Below are 21,963 nucleotides of genomic sequence, written 5' to 3'. Positions count from 1 at the left end.
TAACTGTGAGGATCAAATAAAAGGTGCTGCCCATGGCAAACCTTAAAACACTATGAAAACGTTAGCTATCATTATAATTATTGCTAATACTTACTGGATATATATAAGATTTTCCATCAGGATAAATTACTTCAGCAGCTTCAGCCCTGAAAGAAAACAAAACAAAACACAAATGAACTTCTTAGCTTGGTCACTCACAACAGAAAAGCCTGGTCATATTTGACAGTAATTTGTCCTACTTACGTAAACTGCTTCTCACAATATTCACTGAACATTGTGACAATGACATCAAGGACTATTTTTGCCTGGAGAAAGAAAAACACCATGGTGACCATCGATACTGTACAGCTAAGAGGGAAAATGAACAATGATTCAGCAGCATTCAGCAGCTGTGTCTTTAGCTTCATAGGGTGGGATTCTCAATGAACTTTCTGAGGAAGGAGAGGAGACACGAGAACAGGGGCCACAATGTCCCTGCTTCAGAGTTTGGAGAGCCTTTGGGCTCTCTAATTCTGTAGGCAGCAAAGTATTGGTTTTGCATCTGTGGCAGATGCAAATCCATATTCTATTTGGAGTCTCCCTTCAAAGACAACTGAAAACATTAAGAAAATTTCAGCTATCCTTATAATTACAACACAAGGACTTTTTTTTTTTTTCTCCCCAAATTCAAACTGCCTGGGTAAGCTACTACAAATCCTATAAAGCTGGGCGAGGATCCAGGCTGGGGGCGCCTGAGCTCTCCCAATTTCCTTCTGAATAACTCAAAAAAAAAAAGACCTAAAAAAAAAAAAACAAAAAAAAAACAAAAAAAACAAAAAAAAAACAAAAAACCCTGGAGCAACAGAACCCACAAAAGAATGGGATGAAATTTTCCCAAGAAAGGTCTATCACCCCAGGGTGAGGGTGGAGTGCTGGCTTGGCTCAGGACACTAGCAGTAGACCTTGGGAGCCATTAAATCAATAGTCACAGAGGTTACTTCTCAGCCCACAGAAGTTACAGGACCCTTTTGCTGGTTCTGGGGTCATTGTCCACATTGGGATCAGACTCACAAGCTGGGCCTATGGTTCCAGGGGAGGAAAAGCACCAGCACACCAAAGCTTGTAGGAGTCCCAGGCAAGTGGGAACCTTGGACACATAGTGCTTGTGATCAGTCACAGACCAGAACAGAGGTCAGGAGAGCAGTAAACACATCTCTCCTTAGATCATAGGACCTTAGGAGAACTGAAAGTTAATAAACCCTGAAAACTAGCTTCACCAAAATCTGGAGGCTTAACATAGTGCCCCCTCCACTCCAAGAGTAGAGCCCAACTTTAATATACTTTAATATAAAGTTAAAAGTCAAGAAATAGGCTAATAAGCTCACAACAAAAAAATCCAGACCACAGAAAGTTATTCTGTATTTTGATATTCCTCATCATCAAATTCAGAAAACAACAAAGTCAAAGCCCCAAAGAAAAATATGAATTGGTCTCAAGCCCAAAAAGAATTCCTGAAAGAGCTCAAAAAGAATTTTAAAAATCAAAAAACAGACATAGAGCAAATCATACAAAGCTTCAGAAAATATATGCTATATAAACAGTGTTTCTGACAATATAACTTGAAGGGACAATAAAGGTCTTTTGATATGCAGACAACAAATCTTTAAGAATATTTTATGTAATAAAAGTTGCATTGTTTTGATAATATTTCTAAAGGTAAATATGAAAAATGTGAATTTAATGGAGGTATCTTCTGGACAATGAACTTTCTATAAATGCCAAATCTCCCCATTCATGATCAACTTGTTTATAGTTGCCAGCTTCCTTCTTATGCCTTATTCAATATAATTTAAAAAAAAAAAAAAACCCAAAAACTAAGATGGAAAGTCCATTCAGTAATTAAGGTTCTATAGTAATCCAATTAAAGAACTGGAAAGAAGGAAAGCAAATAAAATAGGGATCACGGGCAAGAATGAGGCTATCACATATCAGTACAGATTTTTCTACAGAAATCATCTTTGCATCTATAATGATACTTAAAGGCACATAAGAATATATAATACTTAAGAAGGCACCCCTTTTCCAGTAAACCCTTAATATGGGTCATATGAAAGAAACACCACAACCAAAGTACAGACTTCCTTCCCTATTCTAAATGGTGCCTATCCTGAATGCTAATTAAAATTTAGATATTTGGTCCAAGAATATAAGTAAAAACGTAAAGGTCTCATAGCACATAAAACACAGTGAAATCTCCATTACCTTTGTAAGATCAGTTCCTGTGCATTCAATAAACACGTTCCTGGTTTTTAATGTGATTTTCGAATGATCACCTACAATAAAAACAAAACAAAATTCCAAAAGATTGATTTTAGAAAGACAAAGGATTTTCACCATATTACAACATGAATGCCTTTTTATTGCATGAATAGTCAAACAAAAGAGAAATTAAAATTCATTTGAGCCTACAATCAATCTTTTGGCTCAGAGACAAAGCTTACAGTTAAATTCTAAGGTCTTTGCTAGTGGCAAAATAAAAAGGTCTTTAAGGGGAGAGGCCAACTTCTTTCAGAAACAACTAACCCCTTATAAAAGAAGCTATCTGGGGCAGCTAGGTGGTGCAGTAGATAAGAGCACCAGCCCTGAAGTTAAGAGGAGACCTCAGTTCAAATCTGGTCTCAGATATTCAGATATACTTCCTAGCCTGAGCAAGTCACTTAAACCCCAATTGCTTCAGAGGGGGAAAAAAAAGAACCTATCTGATTCATATTTCCAAATACAATAAACTTCAGCTAATTGGAATGCCTGAACAGTTTTCCAGTTAGTTGAGATGTGATCCTTTAAGTGATAAGTCATTAAAATTGTAACATTCTTAACGAAAAATCCTATCATATACACTTTGCTGCTTTCTAAAACTGAATTGTTAAGCCTTTTATTTATTTTATTCACTTCAAAAGACATTTCTTTGGCTACGTATGCTAGGGACAATGGTTGCTGAAGGTACCAAACTGATGGATGCTACTCTCAAAGGCTTGTGCTTCCACCTGGGTGAGAGGAGATGCAGCAAGGGACTATGGGAAAAGCACCAAACTGGCAACACACCCTGGATCCGTATTTACAATCTATTAGTAACCAGGCAATAGTAGTCTTCACATTCTCTTTAAGCTAGGAATGAACAGAAGTCTAGACATAAGGAGGAGCATACATTGCACCTTTAGTTTTTTTATGAGAAAGGCCTGATGGGGTCTGTGTGATATACAGGTTTTTTTTTTTTTTTTCTTTTTTCTTTTTTTGCTGAGACAATTGGGATTAAGTGACTTGCCCAGGATCACCCAGCTAGGAAGGGTTAAGTGTCTGAGGCAGAATTTGAATGCCGGTCCTCCTAATTTCAAGGCTAGTGCTCTATCCACTGAGCCACCTAGCTATCCCTGATATACAGGTATAAAAAAAATCTATTCTGTGTGAATGTCATATCCCAAATAGACAAATGACTTCATAAGCTGAAATCATGGCGTTAAACAGGAAGATGATGAAAACATTTTTCAGGCACTAATCCTTCTTCTTCAGTGACTCTGTAGTAGCCTAGCAATAAAAAGCTATCCTGTGGCTGAGGTGCCCTATTAAGGGGAGCCCTAAAAAGCTCCTGATACCCAAAGGGAGTGTTGTGAAAAGCATGTTGCAGATCATAAAGTTTGAAGTTATTTCATTCTTTAGGGGAGAAATCTAAGGTTTCTTAACATGTACACATATTTGTGTCAGCAGGAAGGGCAGTAACCAAACTGCTTTTTCCCATCCCTCCCAAGACTTCATAGATCTTTCCCCTTTGGTACCTTCCAAGCCCACTCCTATTACTGACTTCTCCTTCCGGTTTTCCCTTTCTGTCATATAGTTTGCGCTCAGGATTATTCCCTTTTGCATTTAAGAGCCAACACTTTAGAGTAATCACCAGCATCAGGGGCTGCTTCTCTTTATGCTAGACAATGAGAAGGGCTCACTCACTCAGTGCTTTTTAGTTGCTAAAGGATATTGTTTTTGGAAGGGAGGAGGTAGGGGAGCCCTACCCAGACCCACCCTCTCAGACTTCTCATGATGCACACACTAGGTGCTCCCTGCCTGACTTGCCTGCCCATCCGTCCTGAAGTTCATCCCCTGGGAGCCATAATGCTCTCAGAACACAGTGATAGGACCTCCTATTCTTTCAATCCAAAGCCATTGCCAGGGTCTCTGACTCCACCTCTCCCTGGCTTCTCCAAGGCTATGCCAATGAAGATAAAAGAGGTGTTTTGTTTAAATCCTTCACAAATGTTATAAATGTATTTGATATTTTTGTTACTAAAGGTTCTTGTAATCTTTTATTCTTTACTAAAGTTTTTCATTTTAAGAGGAATACAAGATGTACTTAAGATCTGCTCATTAGAAGGGATGGTACTCAGAAACTTCAATTTCCTCACCCACTGTGGTATTTGGGTCCTCAAAAGGCTTAAGCTAGGAAGGAGAATTTAAAAATGGGAGAAAATGGGACAGAGAAAGTATAGGACAAATCAAGACAAAATTTTTTTAAGGGAACCAGCAAATAACAGTTAGGCTGAAATCCTTTCTAAACAAATCTTATAAAGGTGGATTAAAGATCTAATTTAAAATATGAGAAAGGCTCACTAGAAAGTAGGTAAGCTATCTCTCTATAAGAAAAATCTGAATTAAGCCACCAGCTATAGCATCACTGAATGTCAGAGCCATAAGAGCCTCTACACGATGGCTGTCCTGATTGCTCACATTCCATACCAAGGATGTGGATCAAGGACATCTATTGCCACAGGCAGGCATCAGTCATTTGACATGAAGCCAGATGTAACAGTCCAATCACTACCACAGAGTAAGTTCTGGAGAGCACAGAGAGGGCACAGGGAGGTGGGCAGAACATGGAGGAGACAAACAGTGACCCCAGCCAGACTCACTCAGGCTGCTCCTCGCACTGCCCGCTACCCAGGGGGTATGATCCCCTTTTCACCCAGAGCCAGTAGGGGTGTCTGGCACCTCCTTTTCTGCAACTGACATGCAGGATGCATCTCCATTTCCTCTGTCCCCAAACCTGCTTTTCTGAAATTTTCTAACCATTCTCTTTAAGTCTGTGCAAATCCTCCTATTTGAAATTAAAAGATGGAATATACATAAAACAAAGCAAAAAGCAGCCTTCAATCTGAATAAATCCCAACTGTGAGACACATCACACTATAAAATTCAAGACGATAAAAATCTTTCCTGGACCCATTTGGAAGGGAGAGTTGGGAGTTTGCTTCAAGAACTGTGTGAAGTTTAATTCTGCCTTGGAATCTGCTTCAGTTTGTCAAGGAGAAGAAATTTCCTTTTAGACTTTTGCATTTTATTCAAACTGCAAACGACCCAAATATTTACCAAAAGAACAATCCAAACTGAGAACATCACCAGAAGAATAGGAGATAACAACTGACATCACCCTCAAATTTAGAACAGGTGCTGAACATCAGGAAAGAAAATTAAAATACATAGAATGCTTAGTGAAATTCAATTCAGCTGTTTAACATTAGAAAGAAGGAAAAAGAAGAATCCCAGCCAAGCTCACAGTCATTTCACATTACACTACAATCTTCTCTGAGCCAGAGCCTGATCACTCCGTGTTAGTGAGTCAAACTAAGCTCAAATTTCATGACTATGCAAAGCAACTGATTTTTATTTTTTACTATTGAAGAAATGCATCTGCCTCTCTTAGCTGGAGAAGTGGGGCACTGCGGGTACGGAACAGTGCCTACACTTTCAGATGGTCAAATGCATTGTGTTAGTTGGTTTGACTTAAATTCTGTTTTTCTTTGCTATAGAAAAAAGGGCGTATTATATATGGTGGGGAATACTATATGAAAATGATGTAAAAACAATATAAAGGCTTCAATAAAACATTTTTAGAAATGGAAAAAACAATGAAGTTCGGTAACAATAATTGCAGGAACAACATCTAAGATTTAGATAACACCTACTACGTGACAGGTGCTGACCACGCTACTTGCTTTGCAATTATTATGGCATTTGGTCCTCACAGCAACCCTGGGAGGTAAGCACTCTTATTATCCCTCACAGGTAAGGAAATTGGGGTAAACAAGAGGTTAGACTTGCTCAGGATTACAGCCCTAGGAAGTGCCTGAGGCTACTGAACCTCCTGACTCCAGGCCTGGCACTACCCTCCCTCCTCTCCTCCTCCCTTCCCCCCCAGCCACCTAGCAGCAATGAAAGCTGTCTCCAAGTCAGGAAGACCCAGATTCAGGTCCCACCTCTGGCACAAAGTCTTTGCAGAAAAGGTGCTGGACCAAGTCGGTAGGAGCTCTTTCCTCACCCGGGAGCTCCCTATACATCAGAGACATGGCAGCTCCAGGCCCTAATGCATTGTGGGGCAGGGGGAGCAAGTGTGTGTCTGACAGCACACATTTTAGTATTAATAGAAACTATTTTTCATGATGAGTGAGGATGCTTGCTGATAAGTCGTAATCCTAACAGATCCCTCTCCCAGGTACTGTCACTTGGAGGAGAGCTGGTCATCTATATGCTTTAAAGACTTAACAGCCATACCCTAACAATTCACTGAGTCAGTGAGAGGCCTCCCAAGCTAGCAGTTCCCATTTATAGGATGTCCAAAGGGCATCTCCTCCTCCATCAGAGCTAGAATGTCCCTGGCCCCTGACCCTAATTACTGGGTTTCCCAGTCTTGCCCACACCTGACATGCAGCACCCATCCACTGACCCGACAAATTTTGTTAAAATGAAAAACTTTTAAAATATCAAATACATTTATAACATTTGTGAAGGATTTAAACAAAAACAACCAGCAACCAAAAAAGGGAAGATAATACCAGAATTCTTGTGAAAATGGTAAAAGAATGAGTAATTTAAGCCATTTTGGAAGGCTTTCCCTCACACAGTTCTTTATTCACATTTAAAGAGCGACCATTTCATTATTTAGAAGCCCCAGCTCTGCGCAGCCTGCAGATCCAAGCCACATTTCTGAGAATGGGCTAAGTCTGAAATGAGGACATTTGTCAATAGCTTTCGAGCCTGCCCTCCATGCCCAAGCTAGTTCCCTTCCCACCCCAGAATATTTTCAACCATCAACACGTGATCAGGCCCATCTTTCGGCCCTGAGCTTTTACACTTCTCCCAGTTCTAATGTGCTATATAATCCTGAGAGGAACATAAAAGACACAAGTGAAGGAGGAGTCTTGTGGATTCATTCTCTGGATCCTTCCACAGAGGTCCTGCACCGATGCTTCCCTGGCCAGTGGAATGTACGAAGGAAAAGCATCCTTTATGTACAGATGGTGTGCCAGGCACTGGGCTAATGCTGGAGACACAAACATGCAAGATGGCCCCTGCCCTCAAGGAGCCAAACAGGAAAAGAAATATCTGTTGGGGGGAGGGCCTCTGGAGAAGTCAGAGGGGCTTAGAGTTAGAGTGGGGAGAGAGGGTGGGCGCTGGTGACAGGGCATGAATGGATGGCTGGAAGGGTGGTATGACGGGCCTGGATAAACTGGAGAGGAGAAGGAATAGAAAGGAGGGGAGGACAGGGAAGGAGAAAGTAGAGCAGAGGAAAATGAGGGACAAGAGAAGGAAAGGGATAGTGCAAGGGATAATGTTGTAAAAAAATTACCCTGGCATGGGTTATGTCAATAAAAAGTTACTATAATAAAAAAAAAATAATAATAAAAATAAAGAAAAAAAAAAAAAAAAAGGAAAGGGAGGAGAGGAAACAGAGGAAGAGGAAGAAAGGAAGGAGAAGCCCGAAATGCAAGTGTAGAGTTTTCTCCTACAGACTCAGTGACATGCATGGAAGTTGATCGACTTGTTTTTCAAAGCTAAGACTGACTAATATTTGTAGAAGCCCATGGTGTAAGTAGAGATAACTATTATTTCCTTTATTCTAACATCCCCTTTCTCTGCCTCCTTTGTTATTTCTAGCATCCCATAACTAAAGAAAAACTCCAAAATACAATGAGAACACAGTTCAAAGATTTTCATTAAGAACTCTTAAAAAAATTTTTTTTTGTATTGACAAAAACTCAACACTGGGATTTAGATGTCTGTGCCAAGCCCAGCCTAACCATTCCCTTGGTATGTACTTGGGTCCCTTCATCTCTCTGGGCCTGTTTTCCCATGAGTAAAATAAATATGTTGAACTTGGTGGCCTCTAATATCCATTCCAGCTTTAAACAATTTATGCCCAATGAGTCATCTCTACAGTACAATCTTTCCTAATTCATACTGCAGAATACTCAGCATACATGCTTTCTTCAGAACTGAAGGTTCCTTAGGTAAAATGCAAAAAAGGATAAAAAAAAAAAAAAGTATACAAATATAACAAACCTATTTTTTAAAAGACTATCCTAAAATTTCCACCCCCATTTTCCAGTTCAAGAGGGCTTTGCATGCCGCCTTTGACTGTTCTTCAAAAAGATGGTCTAAGTAGCAAAATGGCAACATGATCATTGTGATCTGTGACATAAAGTCTGCCAACCTGCTGTGACAAATAAGCAGAGAGGCCCTTGGTGTAACAGGAGGTGTCTCATGAGTTACTCCATGTTTTGTTCCTGTTAAACTGCCCAAATCCAAAGGGCAGAAAATACTGCGGGCATTGTAACCCACTGCTATTTTATTGTCATCACTGCTCTAGCAGCCTGGAGCTGGTATATCTGGCTCCCTATAATCCCCCACCTCCACCTCCCTAGGTCTAAGAGGATCAAATGAAGCTAGCCAGAGGTAGGGAAGAGTTAGGTGAAGATGGGGAAGGGACCTGGCAAGAGTTAAGTAATCCCTTCCTTAGCCTCCAGGAGGAACAGAAGTACCCTTCCCAGAGACTAGATGTTCTGGGAATTCAAAGGATAAATTCTCCTAAACCCAAGGATTAGAAACTGGGTGAAAGAAGACAAACTATATATAACTCAGCAAACCCATTCCACTATTTAATGAGGTTTTCTAAGCAAGTACCAAGTAATTCAGATTATATGTAAAAATAGTTCACAACTGAACTCTTATTTTGCTTGTTTAGAAAACTCCATTAAGTAATTAAATTCTTAAAACTTTTAAATAAATTAATATATTTTATATTTATTTACATATATAATAAATATAAAAGAATTCCTTTTCAATATCATTAAACTATTTCCTTGAAGTTTACATCTTTTAAAAAAAGAAATGTCAAAAAGAAATTTTGGTTTGCTTCTGTCTAAATGCATTATGGGGAAAGTATATTCACTTTTTTAGTGCATATATTTTCTCCACTATCTATGACGGTGATCTCTAAGGATCCTGAAGTGATCTCTTATCTTCTACTGAAAAAGGTTTCTTACCATTGACCTGGCTGATCTCTAAGAGTTTTTCTAATTCCAATCTAGATGCTTGACAAATATGGCAGCTCGGTACATTGATAGAATTCTTCTCTCACTGTAAACATTCCCTCTGCCGATAAAGATCACAATTCCTTCACATGTCTTAAGAACTCAGGGCTGAAAACCTGACTACCTGCTAACCAATGACATTCAGCTAGCATGGCCCATGGGCAGCTGTCTACTAGCAGACTTTCTTGAAGACCTCACCAAGTCTCTACTCTGTTGCCCCTTGTCTAGTCCCTGTTATGATGGTGCACCAGAGGGTTTTAGTGAAAACAACTGTAGCAAATTAAGTAATGGAAAAATGAAGTAATTGGCAATAGTTAAATAAGTAGAACAGTCAGTAAGGACCTGTAGTACACTAAGTAAGATTTATATAGCTTAAGCAATTGCATTGTTGATCAGGAAAGAACTTTGCATTCAGCAATAACTGTTCTCTTTACGGGCCTCCCCTGGGGAACCCAAATTGTACCCTAAGGAACAACTTTTAATTCCTTTGGAACTTCCTCTTACTACTTAAGTCAATGTCTAGGTTCCCCTCTGGCTATGCCATCTGCAAGGTGGGTGAGCCTGCCTGCTACAGTATCCAAAGCAATGACCATGACATTAAGCAGTACTTGGCCAAGCCAAGACACCTGGACCACTCCACTTCTGCCATAGAAGCTGAAGATGACCCCTGCCTCAAGTTCTGAATCCATCCAGACAGACCCTCTTACCATCTAGGGCACATCTCCTTACCATCCCCATGTGCTCAACGCTAGGAAAACTACGTCCACAGTATTCCCCTCATCTACTAGCATGGTGACCATTCTACAACACTCCCAGGAATCGAAGTCAGGCTCACTGATTGGCTGGCTCATCAGTTGTCCCCTCCATTCTTTGCCTTTTTAAAGCTCAGACATGTCTTTCTCCTGAATCTTGGTGGTACTGCTCCCATTTCACATGATCTTGTGAATATTTCAGTCAAGGGCTAAGCAATCTCAAGTATCTTCAGAGCCCGAGGAAGTGGGGAAAAATATCGAATTCATCAAAGGCAGTTAGGTGCTCACTACCTCCTTATGTATACTGGGTGATGTAACAACTCTTGGTCATTTTTGTTCTGTCATTTCCAGTATACAGGTCATTCTCCTTGGTAGAGAAAACAGAAGCAAAATTGGAACCAAGTGGTTCTTCTTTCTTTTATCACTCAGCACCATCCAACTAAAAGGGGAGACAATGCCATTCAGTCCTCAATCATCCTTTTTATCCCAAGGAGGCAAAAACAAAACAAAAACCCAAGCATTTCTAAAACCTCATTTCTGTTGTCCTAAGATTCCCTGGCCAGTCTCAACTCATTCCCAGCTTTAACCCTAATTGTATAGGACAATTCCCCTCTTGTGTTTATCCTCTATTACCTAATCTTATTTCCATTTTTACATGTCTTTGATCTGAATGCTGAAATTTTGGTGTGTTCATCTTGGTCTCTTTTGACAAACTCACATTTCCTCCTCCCTGAAATGGTTTCTCTTTGAATCTTCAGAATTTCATCCTCCAGTATTTCCCATCTATCCCAAGCTTACTTCCCGTTACATTTTAGCCATGGATACTATTTTTCTGTTACAAACTTTTAAAAATCTGTTTTTGCATAATCTAGGATGAATATAAGATCATAGCTAGATTTCTTCTATGGCCATCAGAAACACTAGGAGACATTGATCACTTCTCCCCAAGATTCCCATCCCACATTGCAGAGAATATTGGACATGGAATCAGAAAAACCTGAATTAAAATTTGACCTCAGACACTTACCAGTTATGTGATCCTGGCCAAATCACTAAACCATTGTCTGACTTAGTTTCCTCAACTGAAAAATGGGAATAATAATAATAGCACCTACCTCCCAAGGTTGTTGTGAGGATAAAATGAGAAAATATTTGTAATCTACTTTGCAAATCTGAAAGCATTACACAAATTTAGATGAAGATGATGATTCTACCTCCAAAACCATTTCCTGTTAGGGAGATTCAGATCCAGAATGGAAATCCTCCTTGTCGTTTCCTTTACCTTTTGAGGGATGGTCATATTATCTCTTCCCAAATGGTCTCCATCTGCAATGTTTTCCTGCTCTGGTCTGTTGATCTCCTGTGCTATTCTATCCAATGCTATTCTACCCCTGATTTCATCTAACATGAAATCTTCTAAGTTATACCCATCTAGAACCATAATTCAGTTCTGGCTTCTTCCCACAAAGCCTCAGTGATCCTCAAGCAGCCAAGTTTGTGTCCTTGAACTAGAACCTCCAGTTCTCATTTGTTGCCCAAATCTGGGCTACTCTGGGCCGCAGGCTTTTACTACTTCCTTCCTTCCTTCCTTGGATTTTGTTGCTTATAAATTTCTAGGTGTCCCAAGTGCTCCTCCTCTCCCCACACCCTAATCCTCTCCAATGGCTCTCACTTAGAAGATAGATACACATCAACAGTCTACTCCCTCACTTTCCTTTTCAGTTTAAAGCCCTTTTGATTAGATTTGCAAATATAGTCTTACTAATCTTTCCACCATTTCTGGGCAGGAATCTACCATCCTTCTATTTTAAGCTACTGTCCAAAAAATACAAATCCCCTTCTCAGACACCATCTTCTTAGGCGACTGTTCCATTTGCAAATTAATTTGTCCTCTCCAGCATTCCTTGCCACCAATGGGCATCATGAGGAAAACACAACTTTTATCCCTCTGGTCTTGAGTTTGTTGCTCAAGACTTCAGATAATTGGCAATACACTTTAGGTGCTTTCTGGTAGTGTCACTAGTACTCCTGTTCATTCCCAGAATCAGGCACATGTTATGTATTTTGATCAGGGATTATCAGGATAAATGAGGACTCATTGTATCAGTAAAAGCCTCCAGAATTAGCTGGGTCAAATTAAATTATTTTGTCAAATAAGAGTGAATGTGGCTTTTCTGGAAAACAACAAAATGAACAACCTTTGAGATAACAGCAAATGACACACTCCATGATAATCTAATCACCACAACAATTTCTGTTACTGCAGTGATACCCACCTTAATTACGGTTTTATTTACCATAAACTGAAATGGCCCTGTTAGACTGAATAATATCGTTAAACCCAGTATGGCCAAGAAGCACTTTCATGATAATAGGTCATAATCTCATAATCAAATATCAGAACAAAGGGAAGTAAACATCTAGTTACCACAGAGGAAAAACATTGTCCAGATGTCTTGGAAGAAAAATAAAGGTTAACATCAGGACAAAAAGCTGCCTTTGGATCACCAAGGAACTAAGTGACTAAAGAAAAGGAAGGCTGAAATGATCAACTAACATTGATGAGAGGCTAGGAGAGAAAAGGAAAAGAAACAGAATAAGCTTACCATTAATGATTGGAGGCATTGAAAGGACCACGCCATTGCTGTCATAGATAACTGGGTACAGGGGCTTATTTTCAATAATGTGCAAGAAATGCTTCAGGTGGTTATCAGTCTGAAGAAATAAAAGTACGATGTCATTTACCCATTAATTTACATTACTTTAAAAAGTTTAATAGTCTAGTTATTTGGGAATCTGGAAGAGAAGTGGAAAAAGCAATTATAAAAGTCATAAATTACAGAAAATCCTAATTTATATTTAACTCAGACTAAATGTGTTATATTTTTTATACATAGTTCCTCCATCAAGAAGTTTTGAGAATGCTTTTCCAGTAGGAAAAATAAATTTGCATTAATTCAACAATATTCTTTTCCCTGATCTTTTTCATAATTCAAACATGAATTTTCCACATAGGTGCCAGGAGAAAGGAGGCAGAAATCACTTCTCCCAACTCCTTCATTTCGCAGATGAGGAGTGAGCCCAGAGAGATTTAGTATTGTGCCAAAGGTCAGAGATCTATTTCCTGATGGCACCAGGACTAGACTCAGGCTCCTAGCTCTTGATTTTGCAGCTGTAAAACAGAATGATGCTAAATAATCAAAATATTTAACTTCAGACCTTAGCCTAATTTGCCTGTATTTTAACTTACTGAGCTGACCAGCCAAAATTAACATCAAGAGAATTATCAGATAAACTTTTTTATGTCACTCAGCGTTTTTCAAACTACTATGGCCACTATTGGACAGAGGTGGCTCAATGGTTCATGGGTGGATTTTTTAATTTGTGAAACTTTCAGTTGCCACACTTCCTCTGATAGCAAATGAAATGGTGAGAAAGGTGGATAGAGGCTGGCCCTAGAGACAGAAAGAAGTGGTTTCAAATACTGACTGTGTGACCTGGGACAAATGTTTTAATGTCACATTACCACAGTACTGATTTACACGGACACTGGGTAGAAACCAGGGGTCTAATTAAGGGGAGATGGGAGTGGGGGAAGGAGTTTAGTGTAAGGAATGTCAAACATTATTTTACATGAACTTGAGACTTTTGAAATGATCATTTCAAAGGAAAAAAAAATTGATCTGAAAAATTTAATTTGCTAAAGTTAAGGAATTTTTAATTGAACTGAGGAAATCTTGTGGGGGGTAGGAGAGGGTATCTACCCTCTTAAAACTTGAAGAAAGGTGGATGATGAACAGTTGAAAGCTCTTCTGAGATAAAATGAAACGATCAATTCACATCTTTCATTTTATAGATGGTGAAGTCGAAAATGCACAAGAACACATGACTATCCATAAGAATGTGTGCTCTTTAAGACTAGAGGCTAGTATTCACCATTCTGTGGATCCCAAGTACTTAGTACAATGTATGCCATGATAAAAACACCTAATAAATTTTGATATGACTGGCAGAATAAAGATCACAACTTTTGCATCCACCTAAATAGATTTTTATCCATTTATAATCAATGCTGAACTGTGATACCAATAAATGGCCAAGAAGGTGTTCCTAATGGTATTTTCAAACTAAAGCTGTCTCTATACCTGCTCAACTTTATCACACCCAAATGTGAATGTTATAATATAAATTTATTTGGGGCTGATCCTGAAAATTAAATAGCAGTTAATATAGTAATTGTGCTGAAGAATAAATGAGGACTAATAAAACAGATTTTATTTAAAACAACAATTTAGAAAGGAAAAGCCTTTTTTTTTTGAAAAGATAAATGGTCAAAGGAAATTAACAGCTTTTAAAATAAATACAAAAAAAAAAAAAAACCAACCTAATTTTTTTTAACGTTCAAAATAAGTAAGAATCAAAAATACACAAATTAAAACAACCTTGAGGTTTGATCTCATATCCATCAGACCAGCAAAGTCGTTAAACTATGGTAAAGCTCTGTATTGCAAAAACATTAATTAACTCATGGTAGAAACACAAATTGGTTTAATCATTCTGGAAAACAATGTGGAATAGCATAAAAGAGATTCCACTACTAGCATTATACTTATCATAATATCTTGCACATAGTGATTAAAAAAATGCTTGTTAATTGAGTGTATGCTAAAGAGGTTAAAGACATCAAGAAAAGATTCAAATACACAGAAATGTTTATAGCACTATTTGTGAAAACAAAAAGCTGAAAAACACATGAAGGAATGGCTTATCAAATTATGATATATGGCAGATAATCATTTGAAATAACAAGCACGAAGAATTACAAGGAATATGAGAAGCCCCAAAATGAATGGTTCAAAGTAAAGAAAACCAAGCCAAGACAATGATGTCCACAATGATGACAAAATCGATTCGGTAAGCACTAACAAAATTCTGGTCAAATACAATAGTGCATGATAGGATCATGTCAAAGTCAAAAGAGACTTTGCTCATTCTTCCATTCTTCTTCAGGGATTATATTTTGCAGGAGTGTATTTTGAGAAGGAACAAAGGAAGGAAAGACGCAAAAATTTACACAGTGCTTATTATGTGCCAGGTACTTTACAAATATTATCTCATTTGGTTCTCACAACAGCACTAGGAGGCCATTATTATCTCCATTTTACAGTTGAGGAAACTAAGACAAACAGGTTAAGAGGCTTTGCCAGGGGCACACAGCTACTATGTGTCTGAAACTGGATTTGAACTCAAATTTTCTTGATTCCAAATCCAGCACTCTATCCAAAGTATCATCCCCTGCTTATAAAAATCTGTTGAGTGAAAACAAAATTAGGTAGTGCAGTTGAGTTTAATTTTGTATTTTAAGGAATGAAAAACATTATATTTCATTACTTTCCTTGAAACCTATTTTCTTTGGTCAGGATTTCATCATGTTTTTAGTGAAGGTTCTAATAGTCAGAAAGATGACACTTACCTTATATAAATCCATCAGTTCACAAGCTGTGTGCTCCTTTGTCTGATTTAGTGCCTTGAATTTAATATCTGAAGGAGGCCTAGCTGTGTAAGTAAATGGTCCTGAAATAGTATCCAGATCATGAGTACCAATAGCAACCAAGGCTCTTTTCCTAAAAATCACAAATTAAATAAGACAATTAGAGAGGGCACCACTCTAACTCAAATTATTCTGTAGTTGTATTTCTAATGAAGTTACAATTCACAAAAGAGTATTTCAAAGCTAGGAACAGAATACAAAAACAAACAAAAAAAAAGGCAATACTAGAAACAACTGCCTGTAATAATATGGTACTTTTTGGCTGCTGTGACAAAATATAAATCCTAACATCTCAAGGCTTCTAAATGTAATGGTACACATAACAGATCTGCTCCCAAGGCAATTACCATAGATTTTTTATTTTACTGTGAAATTGTGGTACTTTTCTTTTCTATCATAATTTCTAAAATACAATATTACTATATGACATATTTTGTTTTTCCATTTCTATACACTTGAGTATTTTATCTCCCTACTAGTCAGTCTGTCAGTGAGCAAGCATTTATCAAGCACATGTTATGTGCCAGGGGCTACACTAAGGACTAGGGAAACAAGAAAGCAAAAGGTAGCCCTTGCCCTCAGGGAAGCCAAGCATTCTTACAATCTAATTGGAGAGATAAGCATATATGTACAAATAAGGATATATGGAATAAACAGGAATTAATTGATGGAGGAAAGGCACTAGAATTAAGAGGGACTGCAAAAAGCTTCCTGTAGATTAAGTTAAGATTTGAAGAAAACCAGGAAATCCCAGAGAAACAGATGGAAGTGGGGAGGGGGAAGAAAGGGAGGAGAAGGATGTGGAGGAGTGTCCTTCCAGACCTGAGAGAATGCCCAGAGCTGAGGGATTCAATGTCTTGGGCATGGAACAAAGATGCCCCTGAGTGGTCTGAGGAGCATGTGGAGGGGATTTGGGGAGATTGCATAAGGTGAAACAAGACTGGAAAGATAGACTGTGCTAGCCTATAAAGGGCTTTGAATACTAAATAACAGATTTTGTATTTGATCCTGGAGATGAAAGGGAGGAAGAAATGCGCTTTAGGAAGATTAACCTGATAGCTGTGGTTGGGGGATGGCAGAGGAGGGAAGAACAACACAAAAACAATACAAAGGGAGAAGTGACAGGGCCTGGCAAAGGCCTGGGTATTTTAGGTGAGGGCAACCCCTCGGCTGGAGCCTGGAGGCCTGGGAAGATGACGGCACCTCCACAGTAACAAGTCTGGAAGAGAGGAGGTTGGCAATACTGTCTCTTCTCGAGGCTTTCTTCCCATTCCTCTCTTCAGCTTCTTTTCTCAGCTGCCAAACTGCTCATCCCCCAAACATGGAATGCACTTCCTCCTAGCCTCTGCCCCCAGAGAATCTCTAGCACCCTTCCTTCCTAATCACCTTACACTTATTTAAATGTGTGTATATATTAAATGTACATATGAAAATGTGGTGTATGTATCTGTAAATATCAGTATATGCAAACATAAATATTTAAATGAACATGTATGTATGCAAATATTAAGCTCCCTAAGAGTGCAGACAGTTTCATTTTTATACAAATACCTTGAACATAAATATGCACTTAATAATTGCTTTTTGATTGACACAAAGAATGCCTAATAAATGAGGATGGCAAGGTGGCATAATGGTCAGTACACTGGCCTGGCAAAAGAAAGATCCAAATCCAAATCCAGCCTCAGATGTTTACCAGACATGTGACCTGGAGTAAATACTTCACTGCCTCTATTTGTTCAACTGTAAAACAGGAATTTTAACAGTATCTCTCAGGCTTTTGGAGGATAAAATTTGTAATGCATTATGAAAAATCTAAAAGTACGGTATAAATGCTAGCTATTACTACTATTAAATGATCAGAAACTAAAACTGTGCCAGAGATTAACCTGTACAAAGTAGTGTATTACGTATATAGGTAAGAGATTACATTCCTTTTTATGCTTTAAAATTGACTTTAAGTTCTCATTGTCTTGCCTAACATGCATTCTGGAAAATTAATTAAAAGCTTCTATTTTCGTGTAAAGTTATTATCTGGAATCTCAAAAAGTGTTTATCACACAAAAGATAAAATTCTATTATTCTTTGGTGGGGTAAAAAATATATTGCTGAAGACAAAATTATTAGGGAGAATGACAGTGAAAGTAACCCTAGGGGCACTGGGGTACTGTTGAGAGTAGATCCCCCAAATAATTAAAATTATCCAAGTGAAATCATTAAAGTTTCACGAGCCACGTGTGAGGAAGAACAGAAGACCAATGTGGCTACAGTGTAGGCAGGGGAGTAAACTTGACTCATGGAGCACAATATTTAATATATTACAGATACTGGATTTAAAGGAATCTGTGACTTTTTATAAAATAAAAAGATAGACTAACTTCAATTTCTTTTGCTATGTACAACTCAATCCTAAATTGGTTCATATACAAATTCTAAGTATCAGATGTTAGTAATGTTAGTAATAAAATTTTAAAAATAGTAATCTCTAATGTGCAAAGACACTTTGCTTATTAATTTCTTCATGCCTGTGCCATACATAACAGTATTTGTACCCAGTGGACACAACACAAGTTAAAGCCTGGTTATTGCCACATCCTCCTGCTCAGTGTGTAGTTACGGCTGCTTCTAAAAGATCCTGCCAGCAAAGCACAAATGAGCTCGAGAAGATCTGACAAAGCTGGAAAGACATTGTAGGCAAGCCTGGCAATCACCTGTGTTTATGTAATCCAATGACTGTCCCATCTAAATTGGAAAGGTTCATTAGCAGAAGGCTGACCACTAAATAGGGGGTTTCTTTCAGCTTCAATAACTCAATAGGACAGCAACAAAGAAAGAGGGATTGAAATTTGTATCTGTAGAGCAAGAACTAAGACAGAAAAAAATCACAAATCCTTAGAGCACTCAAGTATTATCATTACCAGCTATTCTAAAGTTTGCTTTTGAAAACAAACCTGCAGATGTTCTGATGCAATTTCTCCTGAAGTTCAATGAAGCTGTCATAGCGAGCTTTGGAAAATTTTATGTTTCGAAGAACTGCTGCTACAGCATAAGGACGGACTTGGGCAGTCTGAAATTTATGAAATTTAGAAGAGAATAATACAGAATGTTTTGTGGTCAAAATTCTTATTAGATTTCTCTTTGTATTCTTAAGCCTTAAAAATTCACATTTCAGTCAAATCAAGCAACTAAACTAAAAATGTCCATTAAATGATACTGAAATGAAATGATACAAAATAAATTTTTCTAGATTAAAAATACAAATGTTTTTATTACCCAAGATCTGGAAAGAAAAGGCATTTTGCCAATAGTTACTGGTTTTTAAAAAACAACAAATGTTAATAGAAAACACTCATGTGTCAGTTCTTCTCAGTTTAATGTAGGGGCACATCTGGGGCACTGCACCTCAAATTATTTTTTGAAATACTATATTTCTACAGTCGGTTTTGGAGGAAGGTCTCATTACTTACACTTTGTTCATGGTTATGGCAATGTGTTAACTTTAAGCATAGCAATTATAGTGAATGATTAGAAACATCCACATTTAATAGAGCAAGAAAAGTAGGTTCTTATTCCTTTCTTCTTTCCACCTAGTATACAAAACAGGAAAGAAAGGAACTTGAGGTTCGGAGACACAAGAAGCCACCCTTGATACCTCTTCAGTGATAATCAACCTCTGGATCTGTCCATTATTAGGTTTTATCCGTTTGTATCTTGGAGCTTTAATCCTAAAATAAAAAAGAAGCAAACTCATTTATAATAAATCCAAACATGTCAGTACCAGAATATATTACACCAAATATGGAAGTACTTTAGAATTAGAAGTGACTTTAGATATGAATATGAATCTCAGTAACATTTCCAAATTTCCTTAGCTGATTATTTTTACCACTTTTACTTATTCTCTTAATCTTAAACTTGTGTGTTTATGTGATATGCTACATTAGATATTGTTTATACATACACACACACACACACATATATGCATGCCACATACATAATCTAAGTATCCTATAAAAGAGCCAAGTTTTATTTTTTTTATTATTAAATGAGTTTATATTATATTATATCATAGATGTATACATAATCTAAATAACCTATTAAAAATCCCCCTAACTTATTACTAAGTTAGGCTATGGATAAAACCTATCTCATTTTTTAAAAGGCTATACCCTACCAAAGAAATGGATATCAAATAGTTTTAGATTGCAGTGTGAACTTGTTCTCACTTAGGATCTGACTTTGTCAAACTTCTTCATATCTCTGTGTCTTACTTTCTCCATGTGCTAAATGAAGTCTCCTATTAATTGAGTCTGGTAATGTTTGTCCAAAAGCGTGTCTTACTGCAGTATTGTGATGATAATTAGGGCTAGAAGACAATAAAAAATGTCCTTGCCCTTTGGGACCCCATAGCGTACTGGAGATTCTGTTTATAGACATAAATATAAGCTAATTTGACATGAGAGAACACTATCAGGTGGACAGAATAGGAAAGACTTTGATTAGAAGAAGTACCTATGCTGAGACTTGAAGGAAACTAAGACTTCTTAAAGACAAAGGAAAGACTACCCCCTGAAGATGCTAGAGACCCCCTTGGCATGGGGCCAAGAAATGTGAAGCTGATGCCAAGGAAGAACAGGCCAGTTTGGCTGGAGTAGAGTAGGTAAAAGGAAGTACTAGGAAATAAATCCTGTAAGTGAGAACCAGATTGGGAAGGCTGAATGATAAGTCTAGGAGTTCATATTTCATCCCAGAGAGAGTAGGGAGCCAGTGACATTTTCTGATTTTTTAAAAAATAGTCAGACCAGGTCATCTCTGTCTGGGACTTAGCAATATTAATTTGGCTATACATGGACAATAGGTTGGGAAAGAGAGAGCCCACAATCAGGCAGCTCCTACAATATACCATTATGCAACAGCCAAGAGTGGAAGGAAGGGGATAGAGTCAGGAGACAGAGATCTCGATGAGAGTCGCCAATGGCTGGCTATGGCAGGTGAGGGAAAGGAGAGAAGGATCAAAGATAATTCTAGGCTGTGACTAGAGGCATAGTGATCCCCACAACAGAAGAGGCAGTTTGGGGGCAGAGCAGGCTTGGGAGAGAAGGGAACAAGAGCCACTTTAATAAAGTGAGTCTCAGATGTTGGTACACTGAAATGGAGATATCCAAAAATTCAATACAACTCTGCACCATTTAGTGAGCATCCACAGGTAACTGGCAATGGGAATTCAGGAGATTAGGGTGGAATATACAGCTATGTCATCATTTGCATGAAGATAATTGAATATATGTGATCAGATTAAATCAAGACATAGGCCAGACCCTGAGAGAATATAATGAATGAAAAAGATGCATTTATATAGTAGAAAAAATATGCAAGGAGTATATATGTCTTCATAAGAAATAATGCTCTGTCCCATGTATTAAGCACAAAAATCCCCAAACTAAAAATATTTTTCTTAAAAAAGAAATATTCCATTTGGATTATAATGTATACTACATGTATTTTTAAAGAAAAATTATGTTTTCAAACTACATTTTCATTAAGCATAATCATTTTAAAAAGATACTCAAACTTACATAAACTGATGCTAAGTGAAATGAGCAGAACCAGGAGATCATTATATACTTCAACAATGATACTGTATGAAGATGTATTCTGATGGAAGTGGATTTCTTTGACAAAGTGACCTAACTCAGTTTCAATTGATCAATGATGGACAGAAGCAGCTACACCCAAAGAAAGAACACTGGGAAATGAATGTAAACTGCTTGCATTTTTGTTTTTCTTCCCAGGTTATTTTTATCTTCTGAATCCAATTCTCCCTGTGCAACAAGAGAACTGTTTGGTTCTGCACACATATATTGTATTTAGGATATACTGTGACATATTTAACATATATAGGACTGTTTGCCATCTAGGGGAGGGGGTGGAGGGAGAGAGGGGAAAAATCGGAACAGAAGTGAGTACAAGGGATGATGTTGTAAAAAAATTACCCTGACATGGGTTCTGTCAATAAAAAGTTATTATATATTTAAAAAAAAAAAAAAAGATACTCAAAAGGCTATAAAAGTCTTTATAACAGAGAAAATATATATGTATATTAATCTCAATTCTACTCACCAAAGACTTCTGAATATACAAAAAATAAAGATTTTGAAATCTCTATGTGATTTTTACTAAAACATAAATCCAAGAGCCAATAATGACAAAGCAACATATCCACCAGCAAAAATGGTAAACATTTTAGAACATTTAGTGATAAAAATGT

General features: G+C 37.7%; 1 protein-coding gene across 1 annotated transcript in view; it reads right to left on the bottom strand.

Annotated features, from left to right (window-relative positions):
- Positions 1–21,963, bottom strand: part of FARSB (phenylalanyl-tRNA synthetase subunit beta) — a 72,935-nt gene that overhangs the window by 44,049 nt on the left and 6,923 nt on the right. The window contains exons 4-10 of the mRNA XM_031957967.1: positions 19,348–19,420; positions 18,647–18,762; positions 15,618–15,768; positions 12,751–12,859; positions 2,242–2,312; positions 244–305; positions 95–146 (exon numbers count right to left, since the gene is read on the bottom strand). Coding sequence (XP_031813827.1) covers positions 95–146; positions 244–305; positions 2,242–2,312; positions 12,751–12,859; positions 15,618–15,768; positions 18,647–18,762; positions 19,348–19,420 — 634 coding nt within the window. The remainder of the gene's footprint in view (positions 1–94; positions 147–243; positions 306–2,241; positions 2,313–12,750; positions 12,860–15,617; positions 15,769–18,646; positions 18,763–19,347; positions 19,421–21,963) is intronic.

Source organism: Sarcophilus harrisii, chromosome 3, assembly GCF_902635505.1.
Source record: "Sarcophilus harrisii chromosome 3, mSarHar1.11, whole genome shotgun sequence".
NCBI lineage: Eukaryota > Metazoa > Chordata > Mammalia > Dasyuromorphia > Dasyuridae > Sarcophilus > Sarcophilus harrisii.
This window is presented reverse-complemented; position numbering and strand designations above follow the sequence as displayed.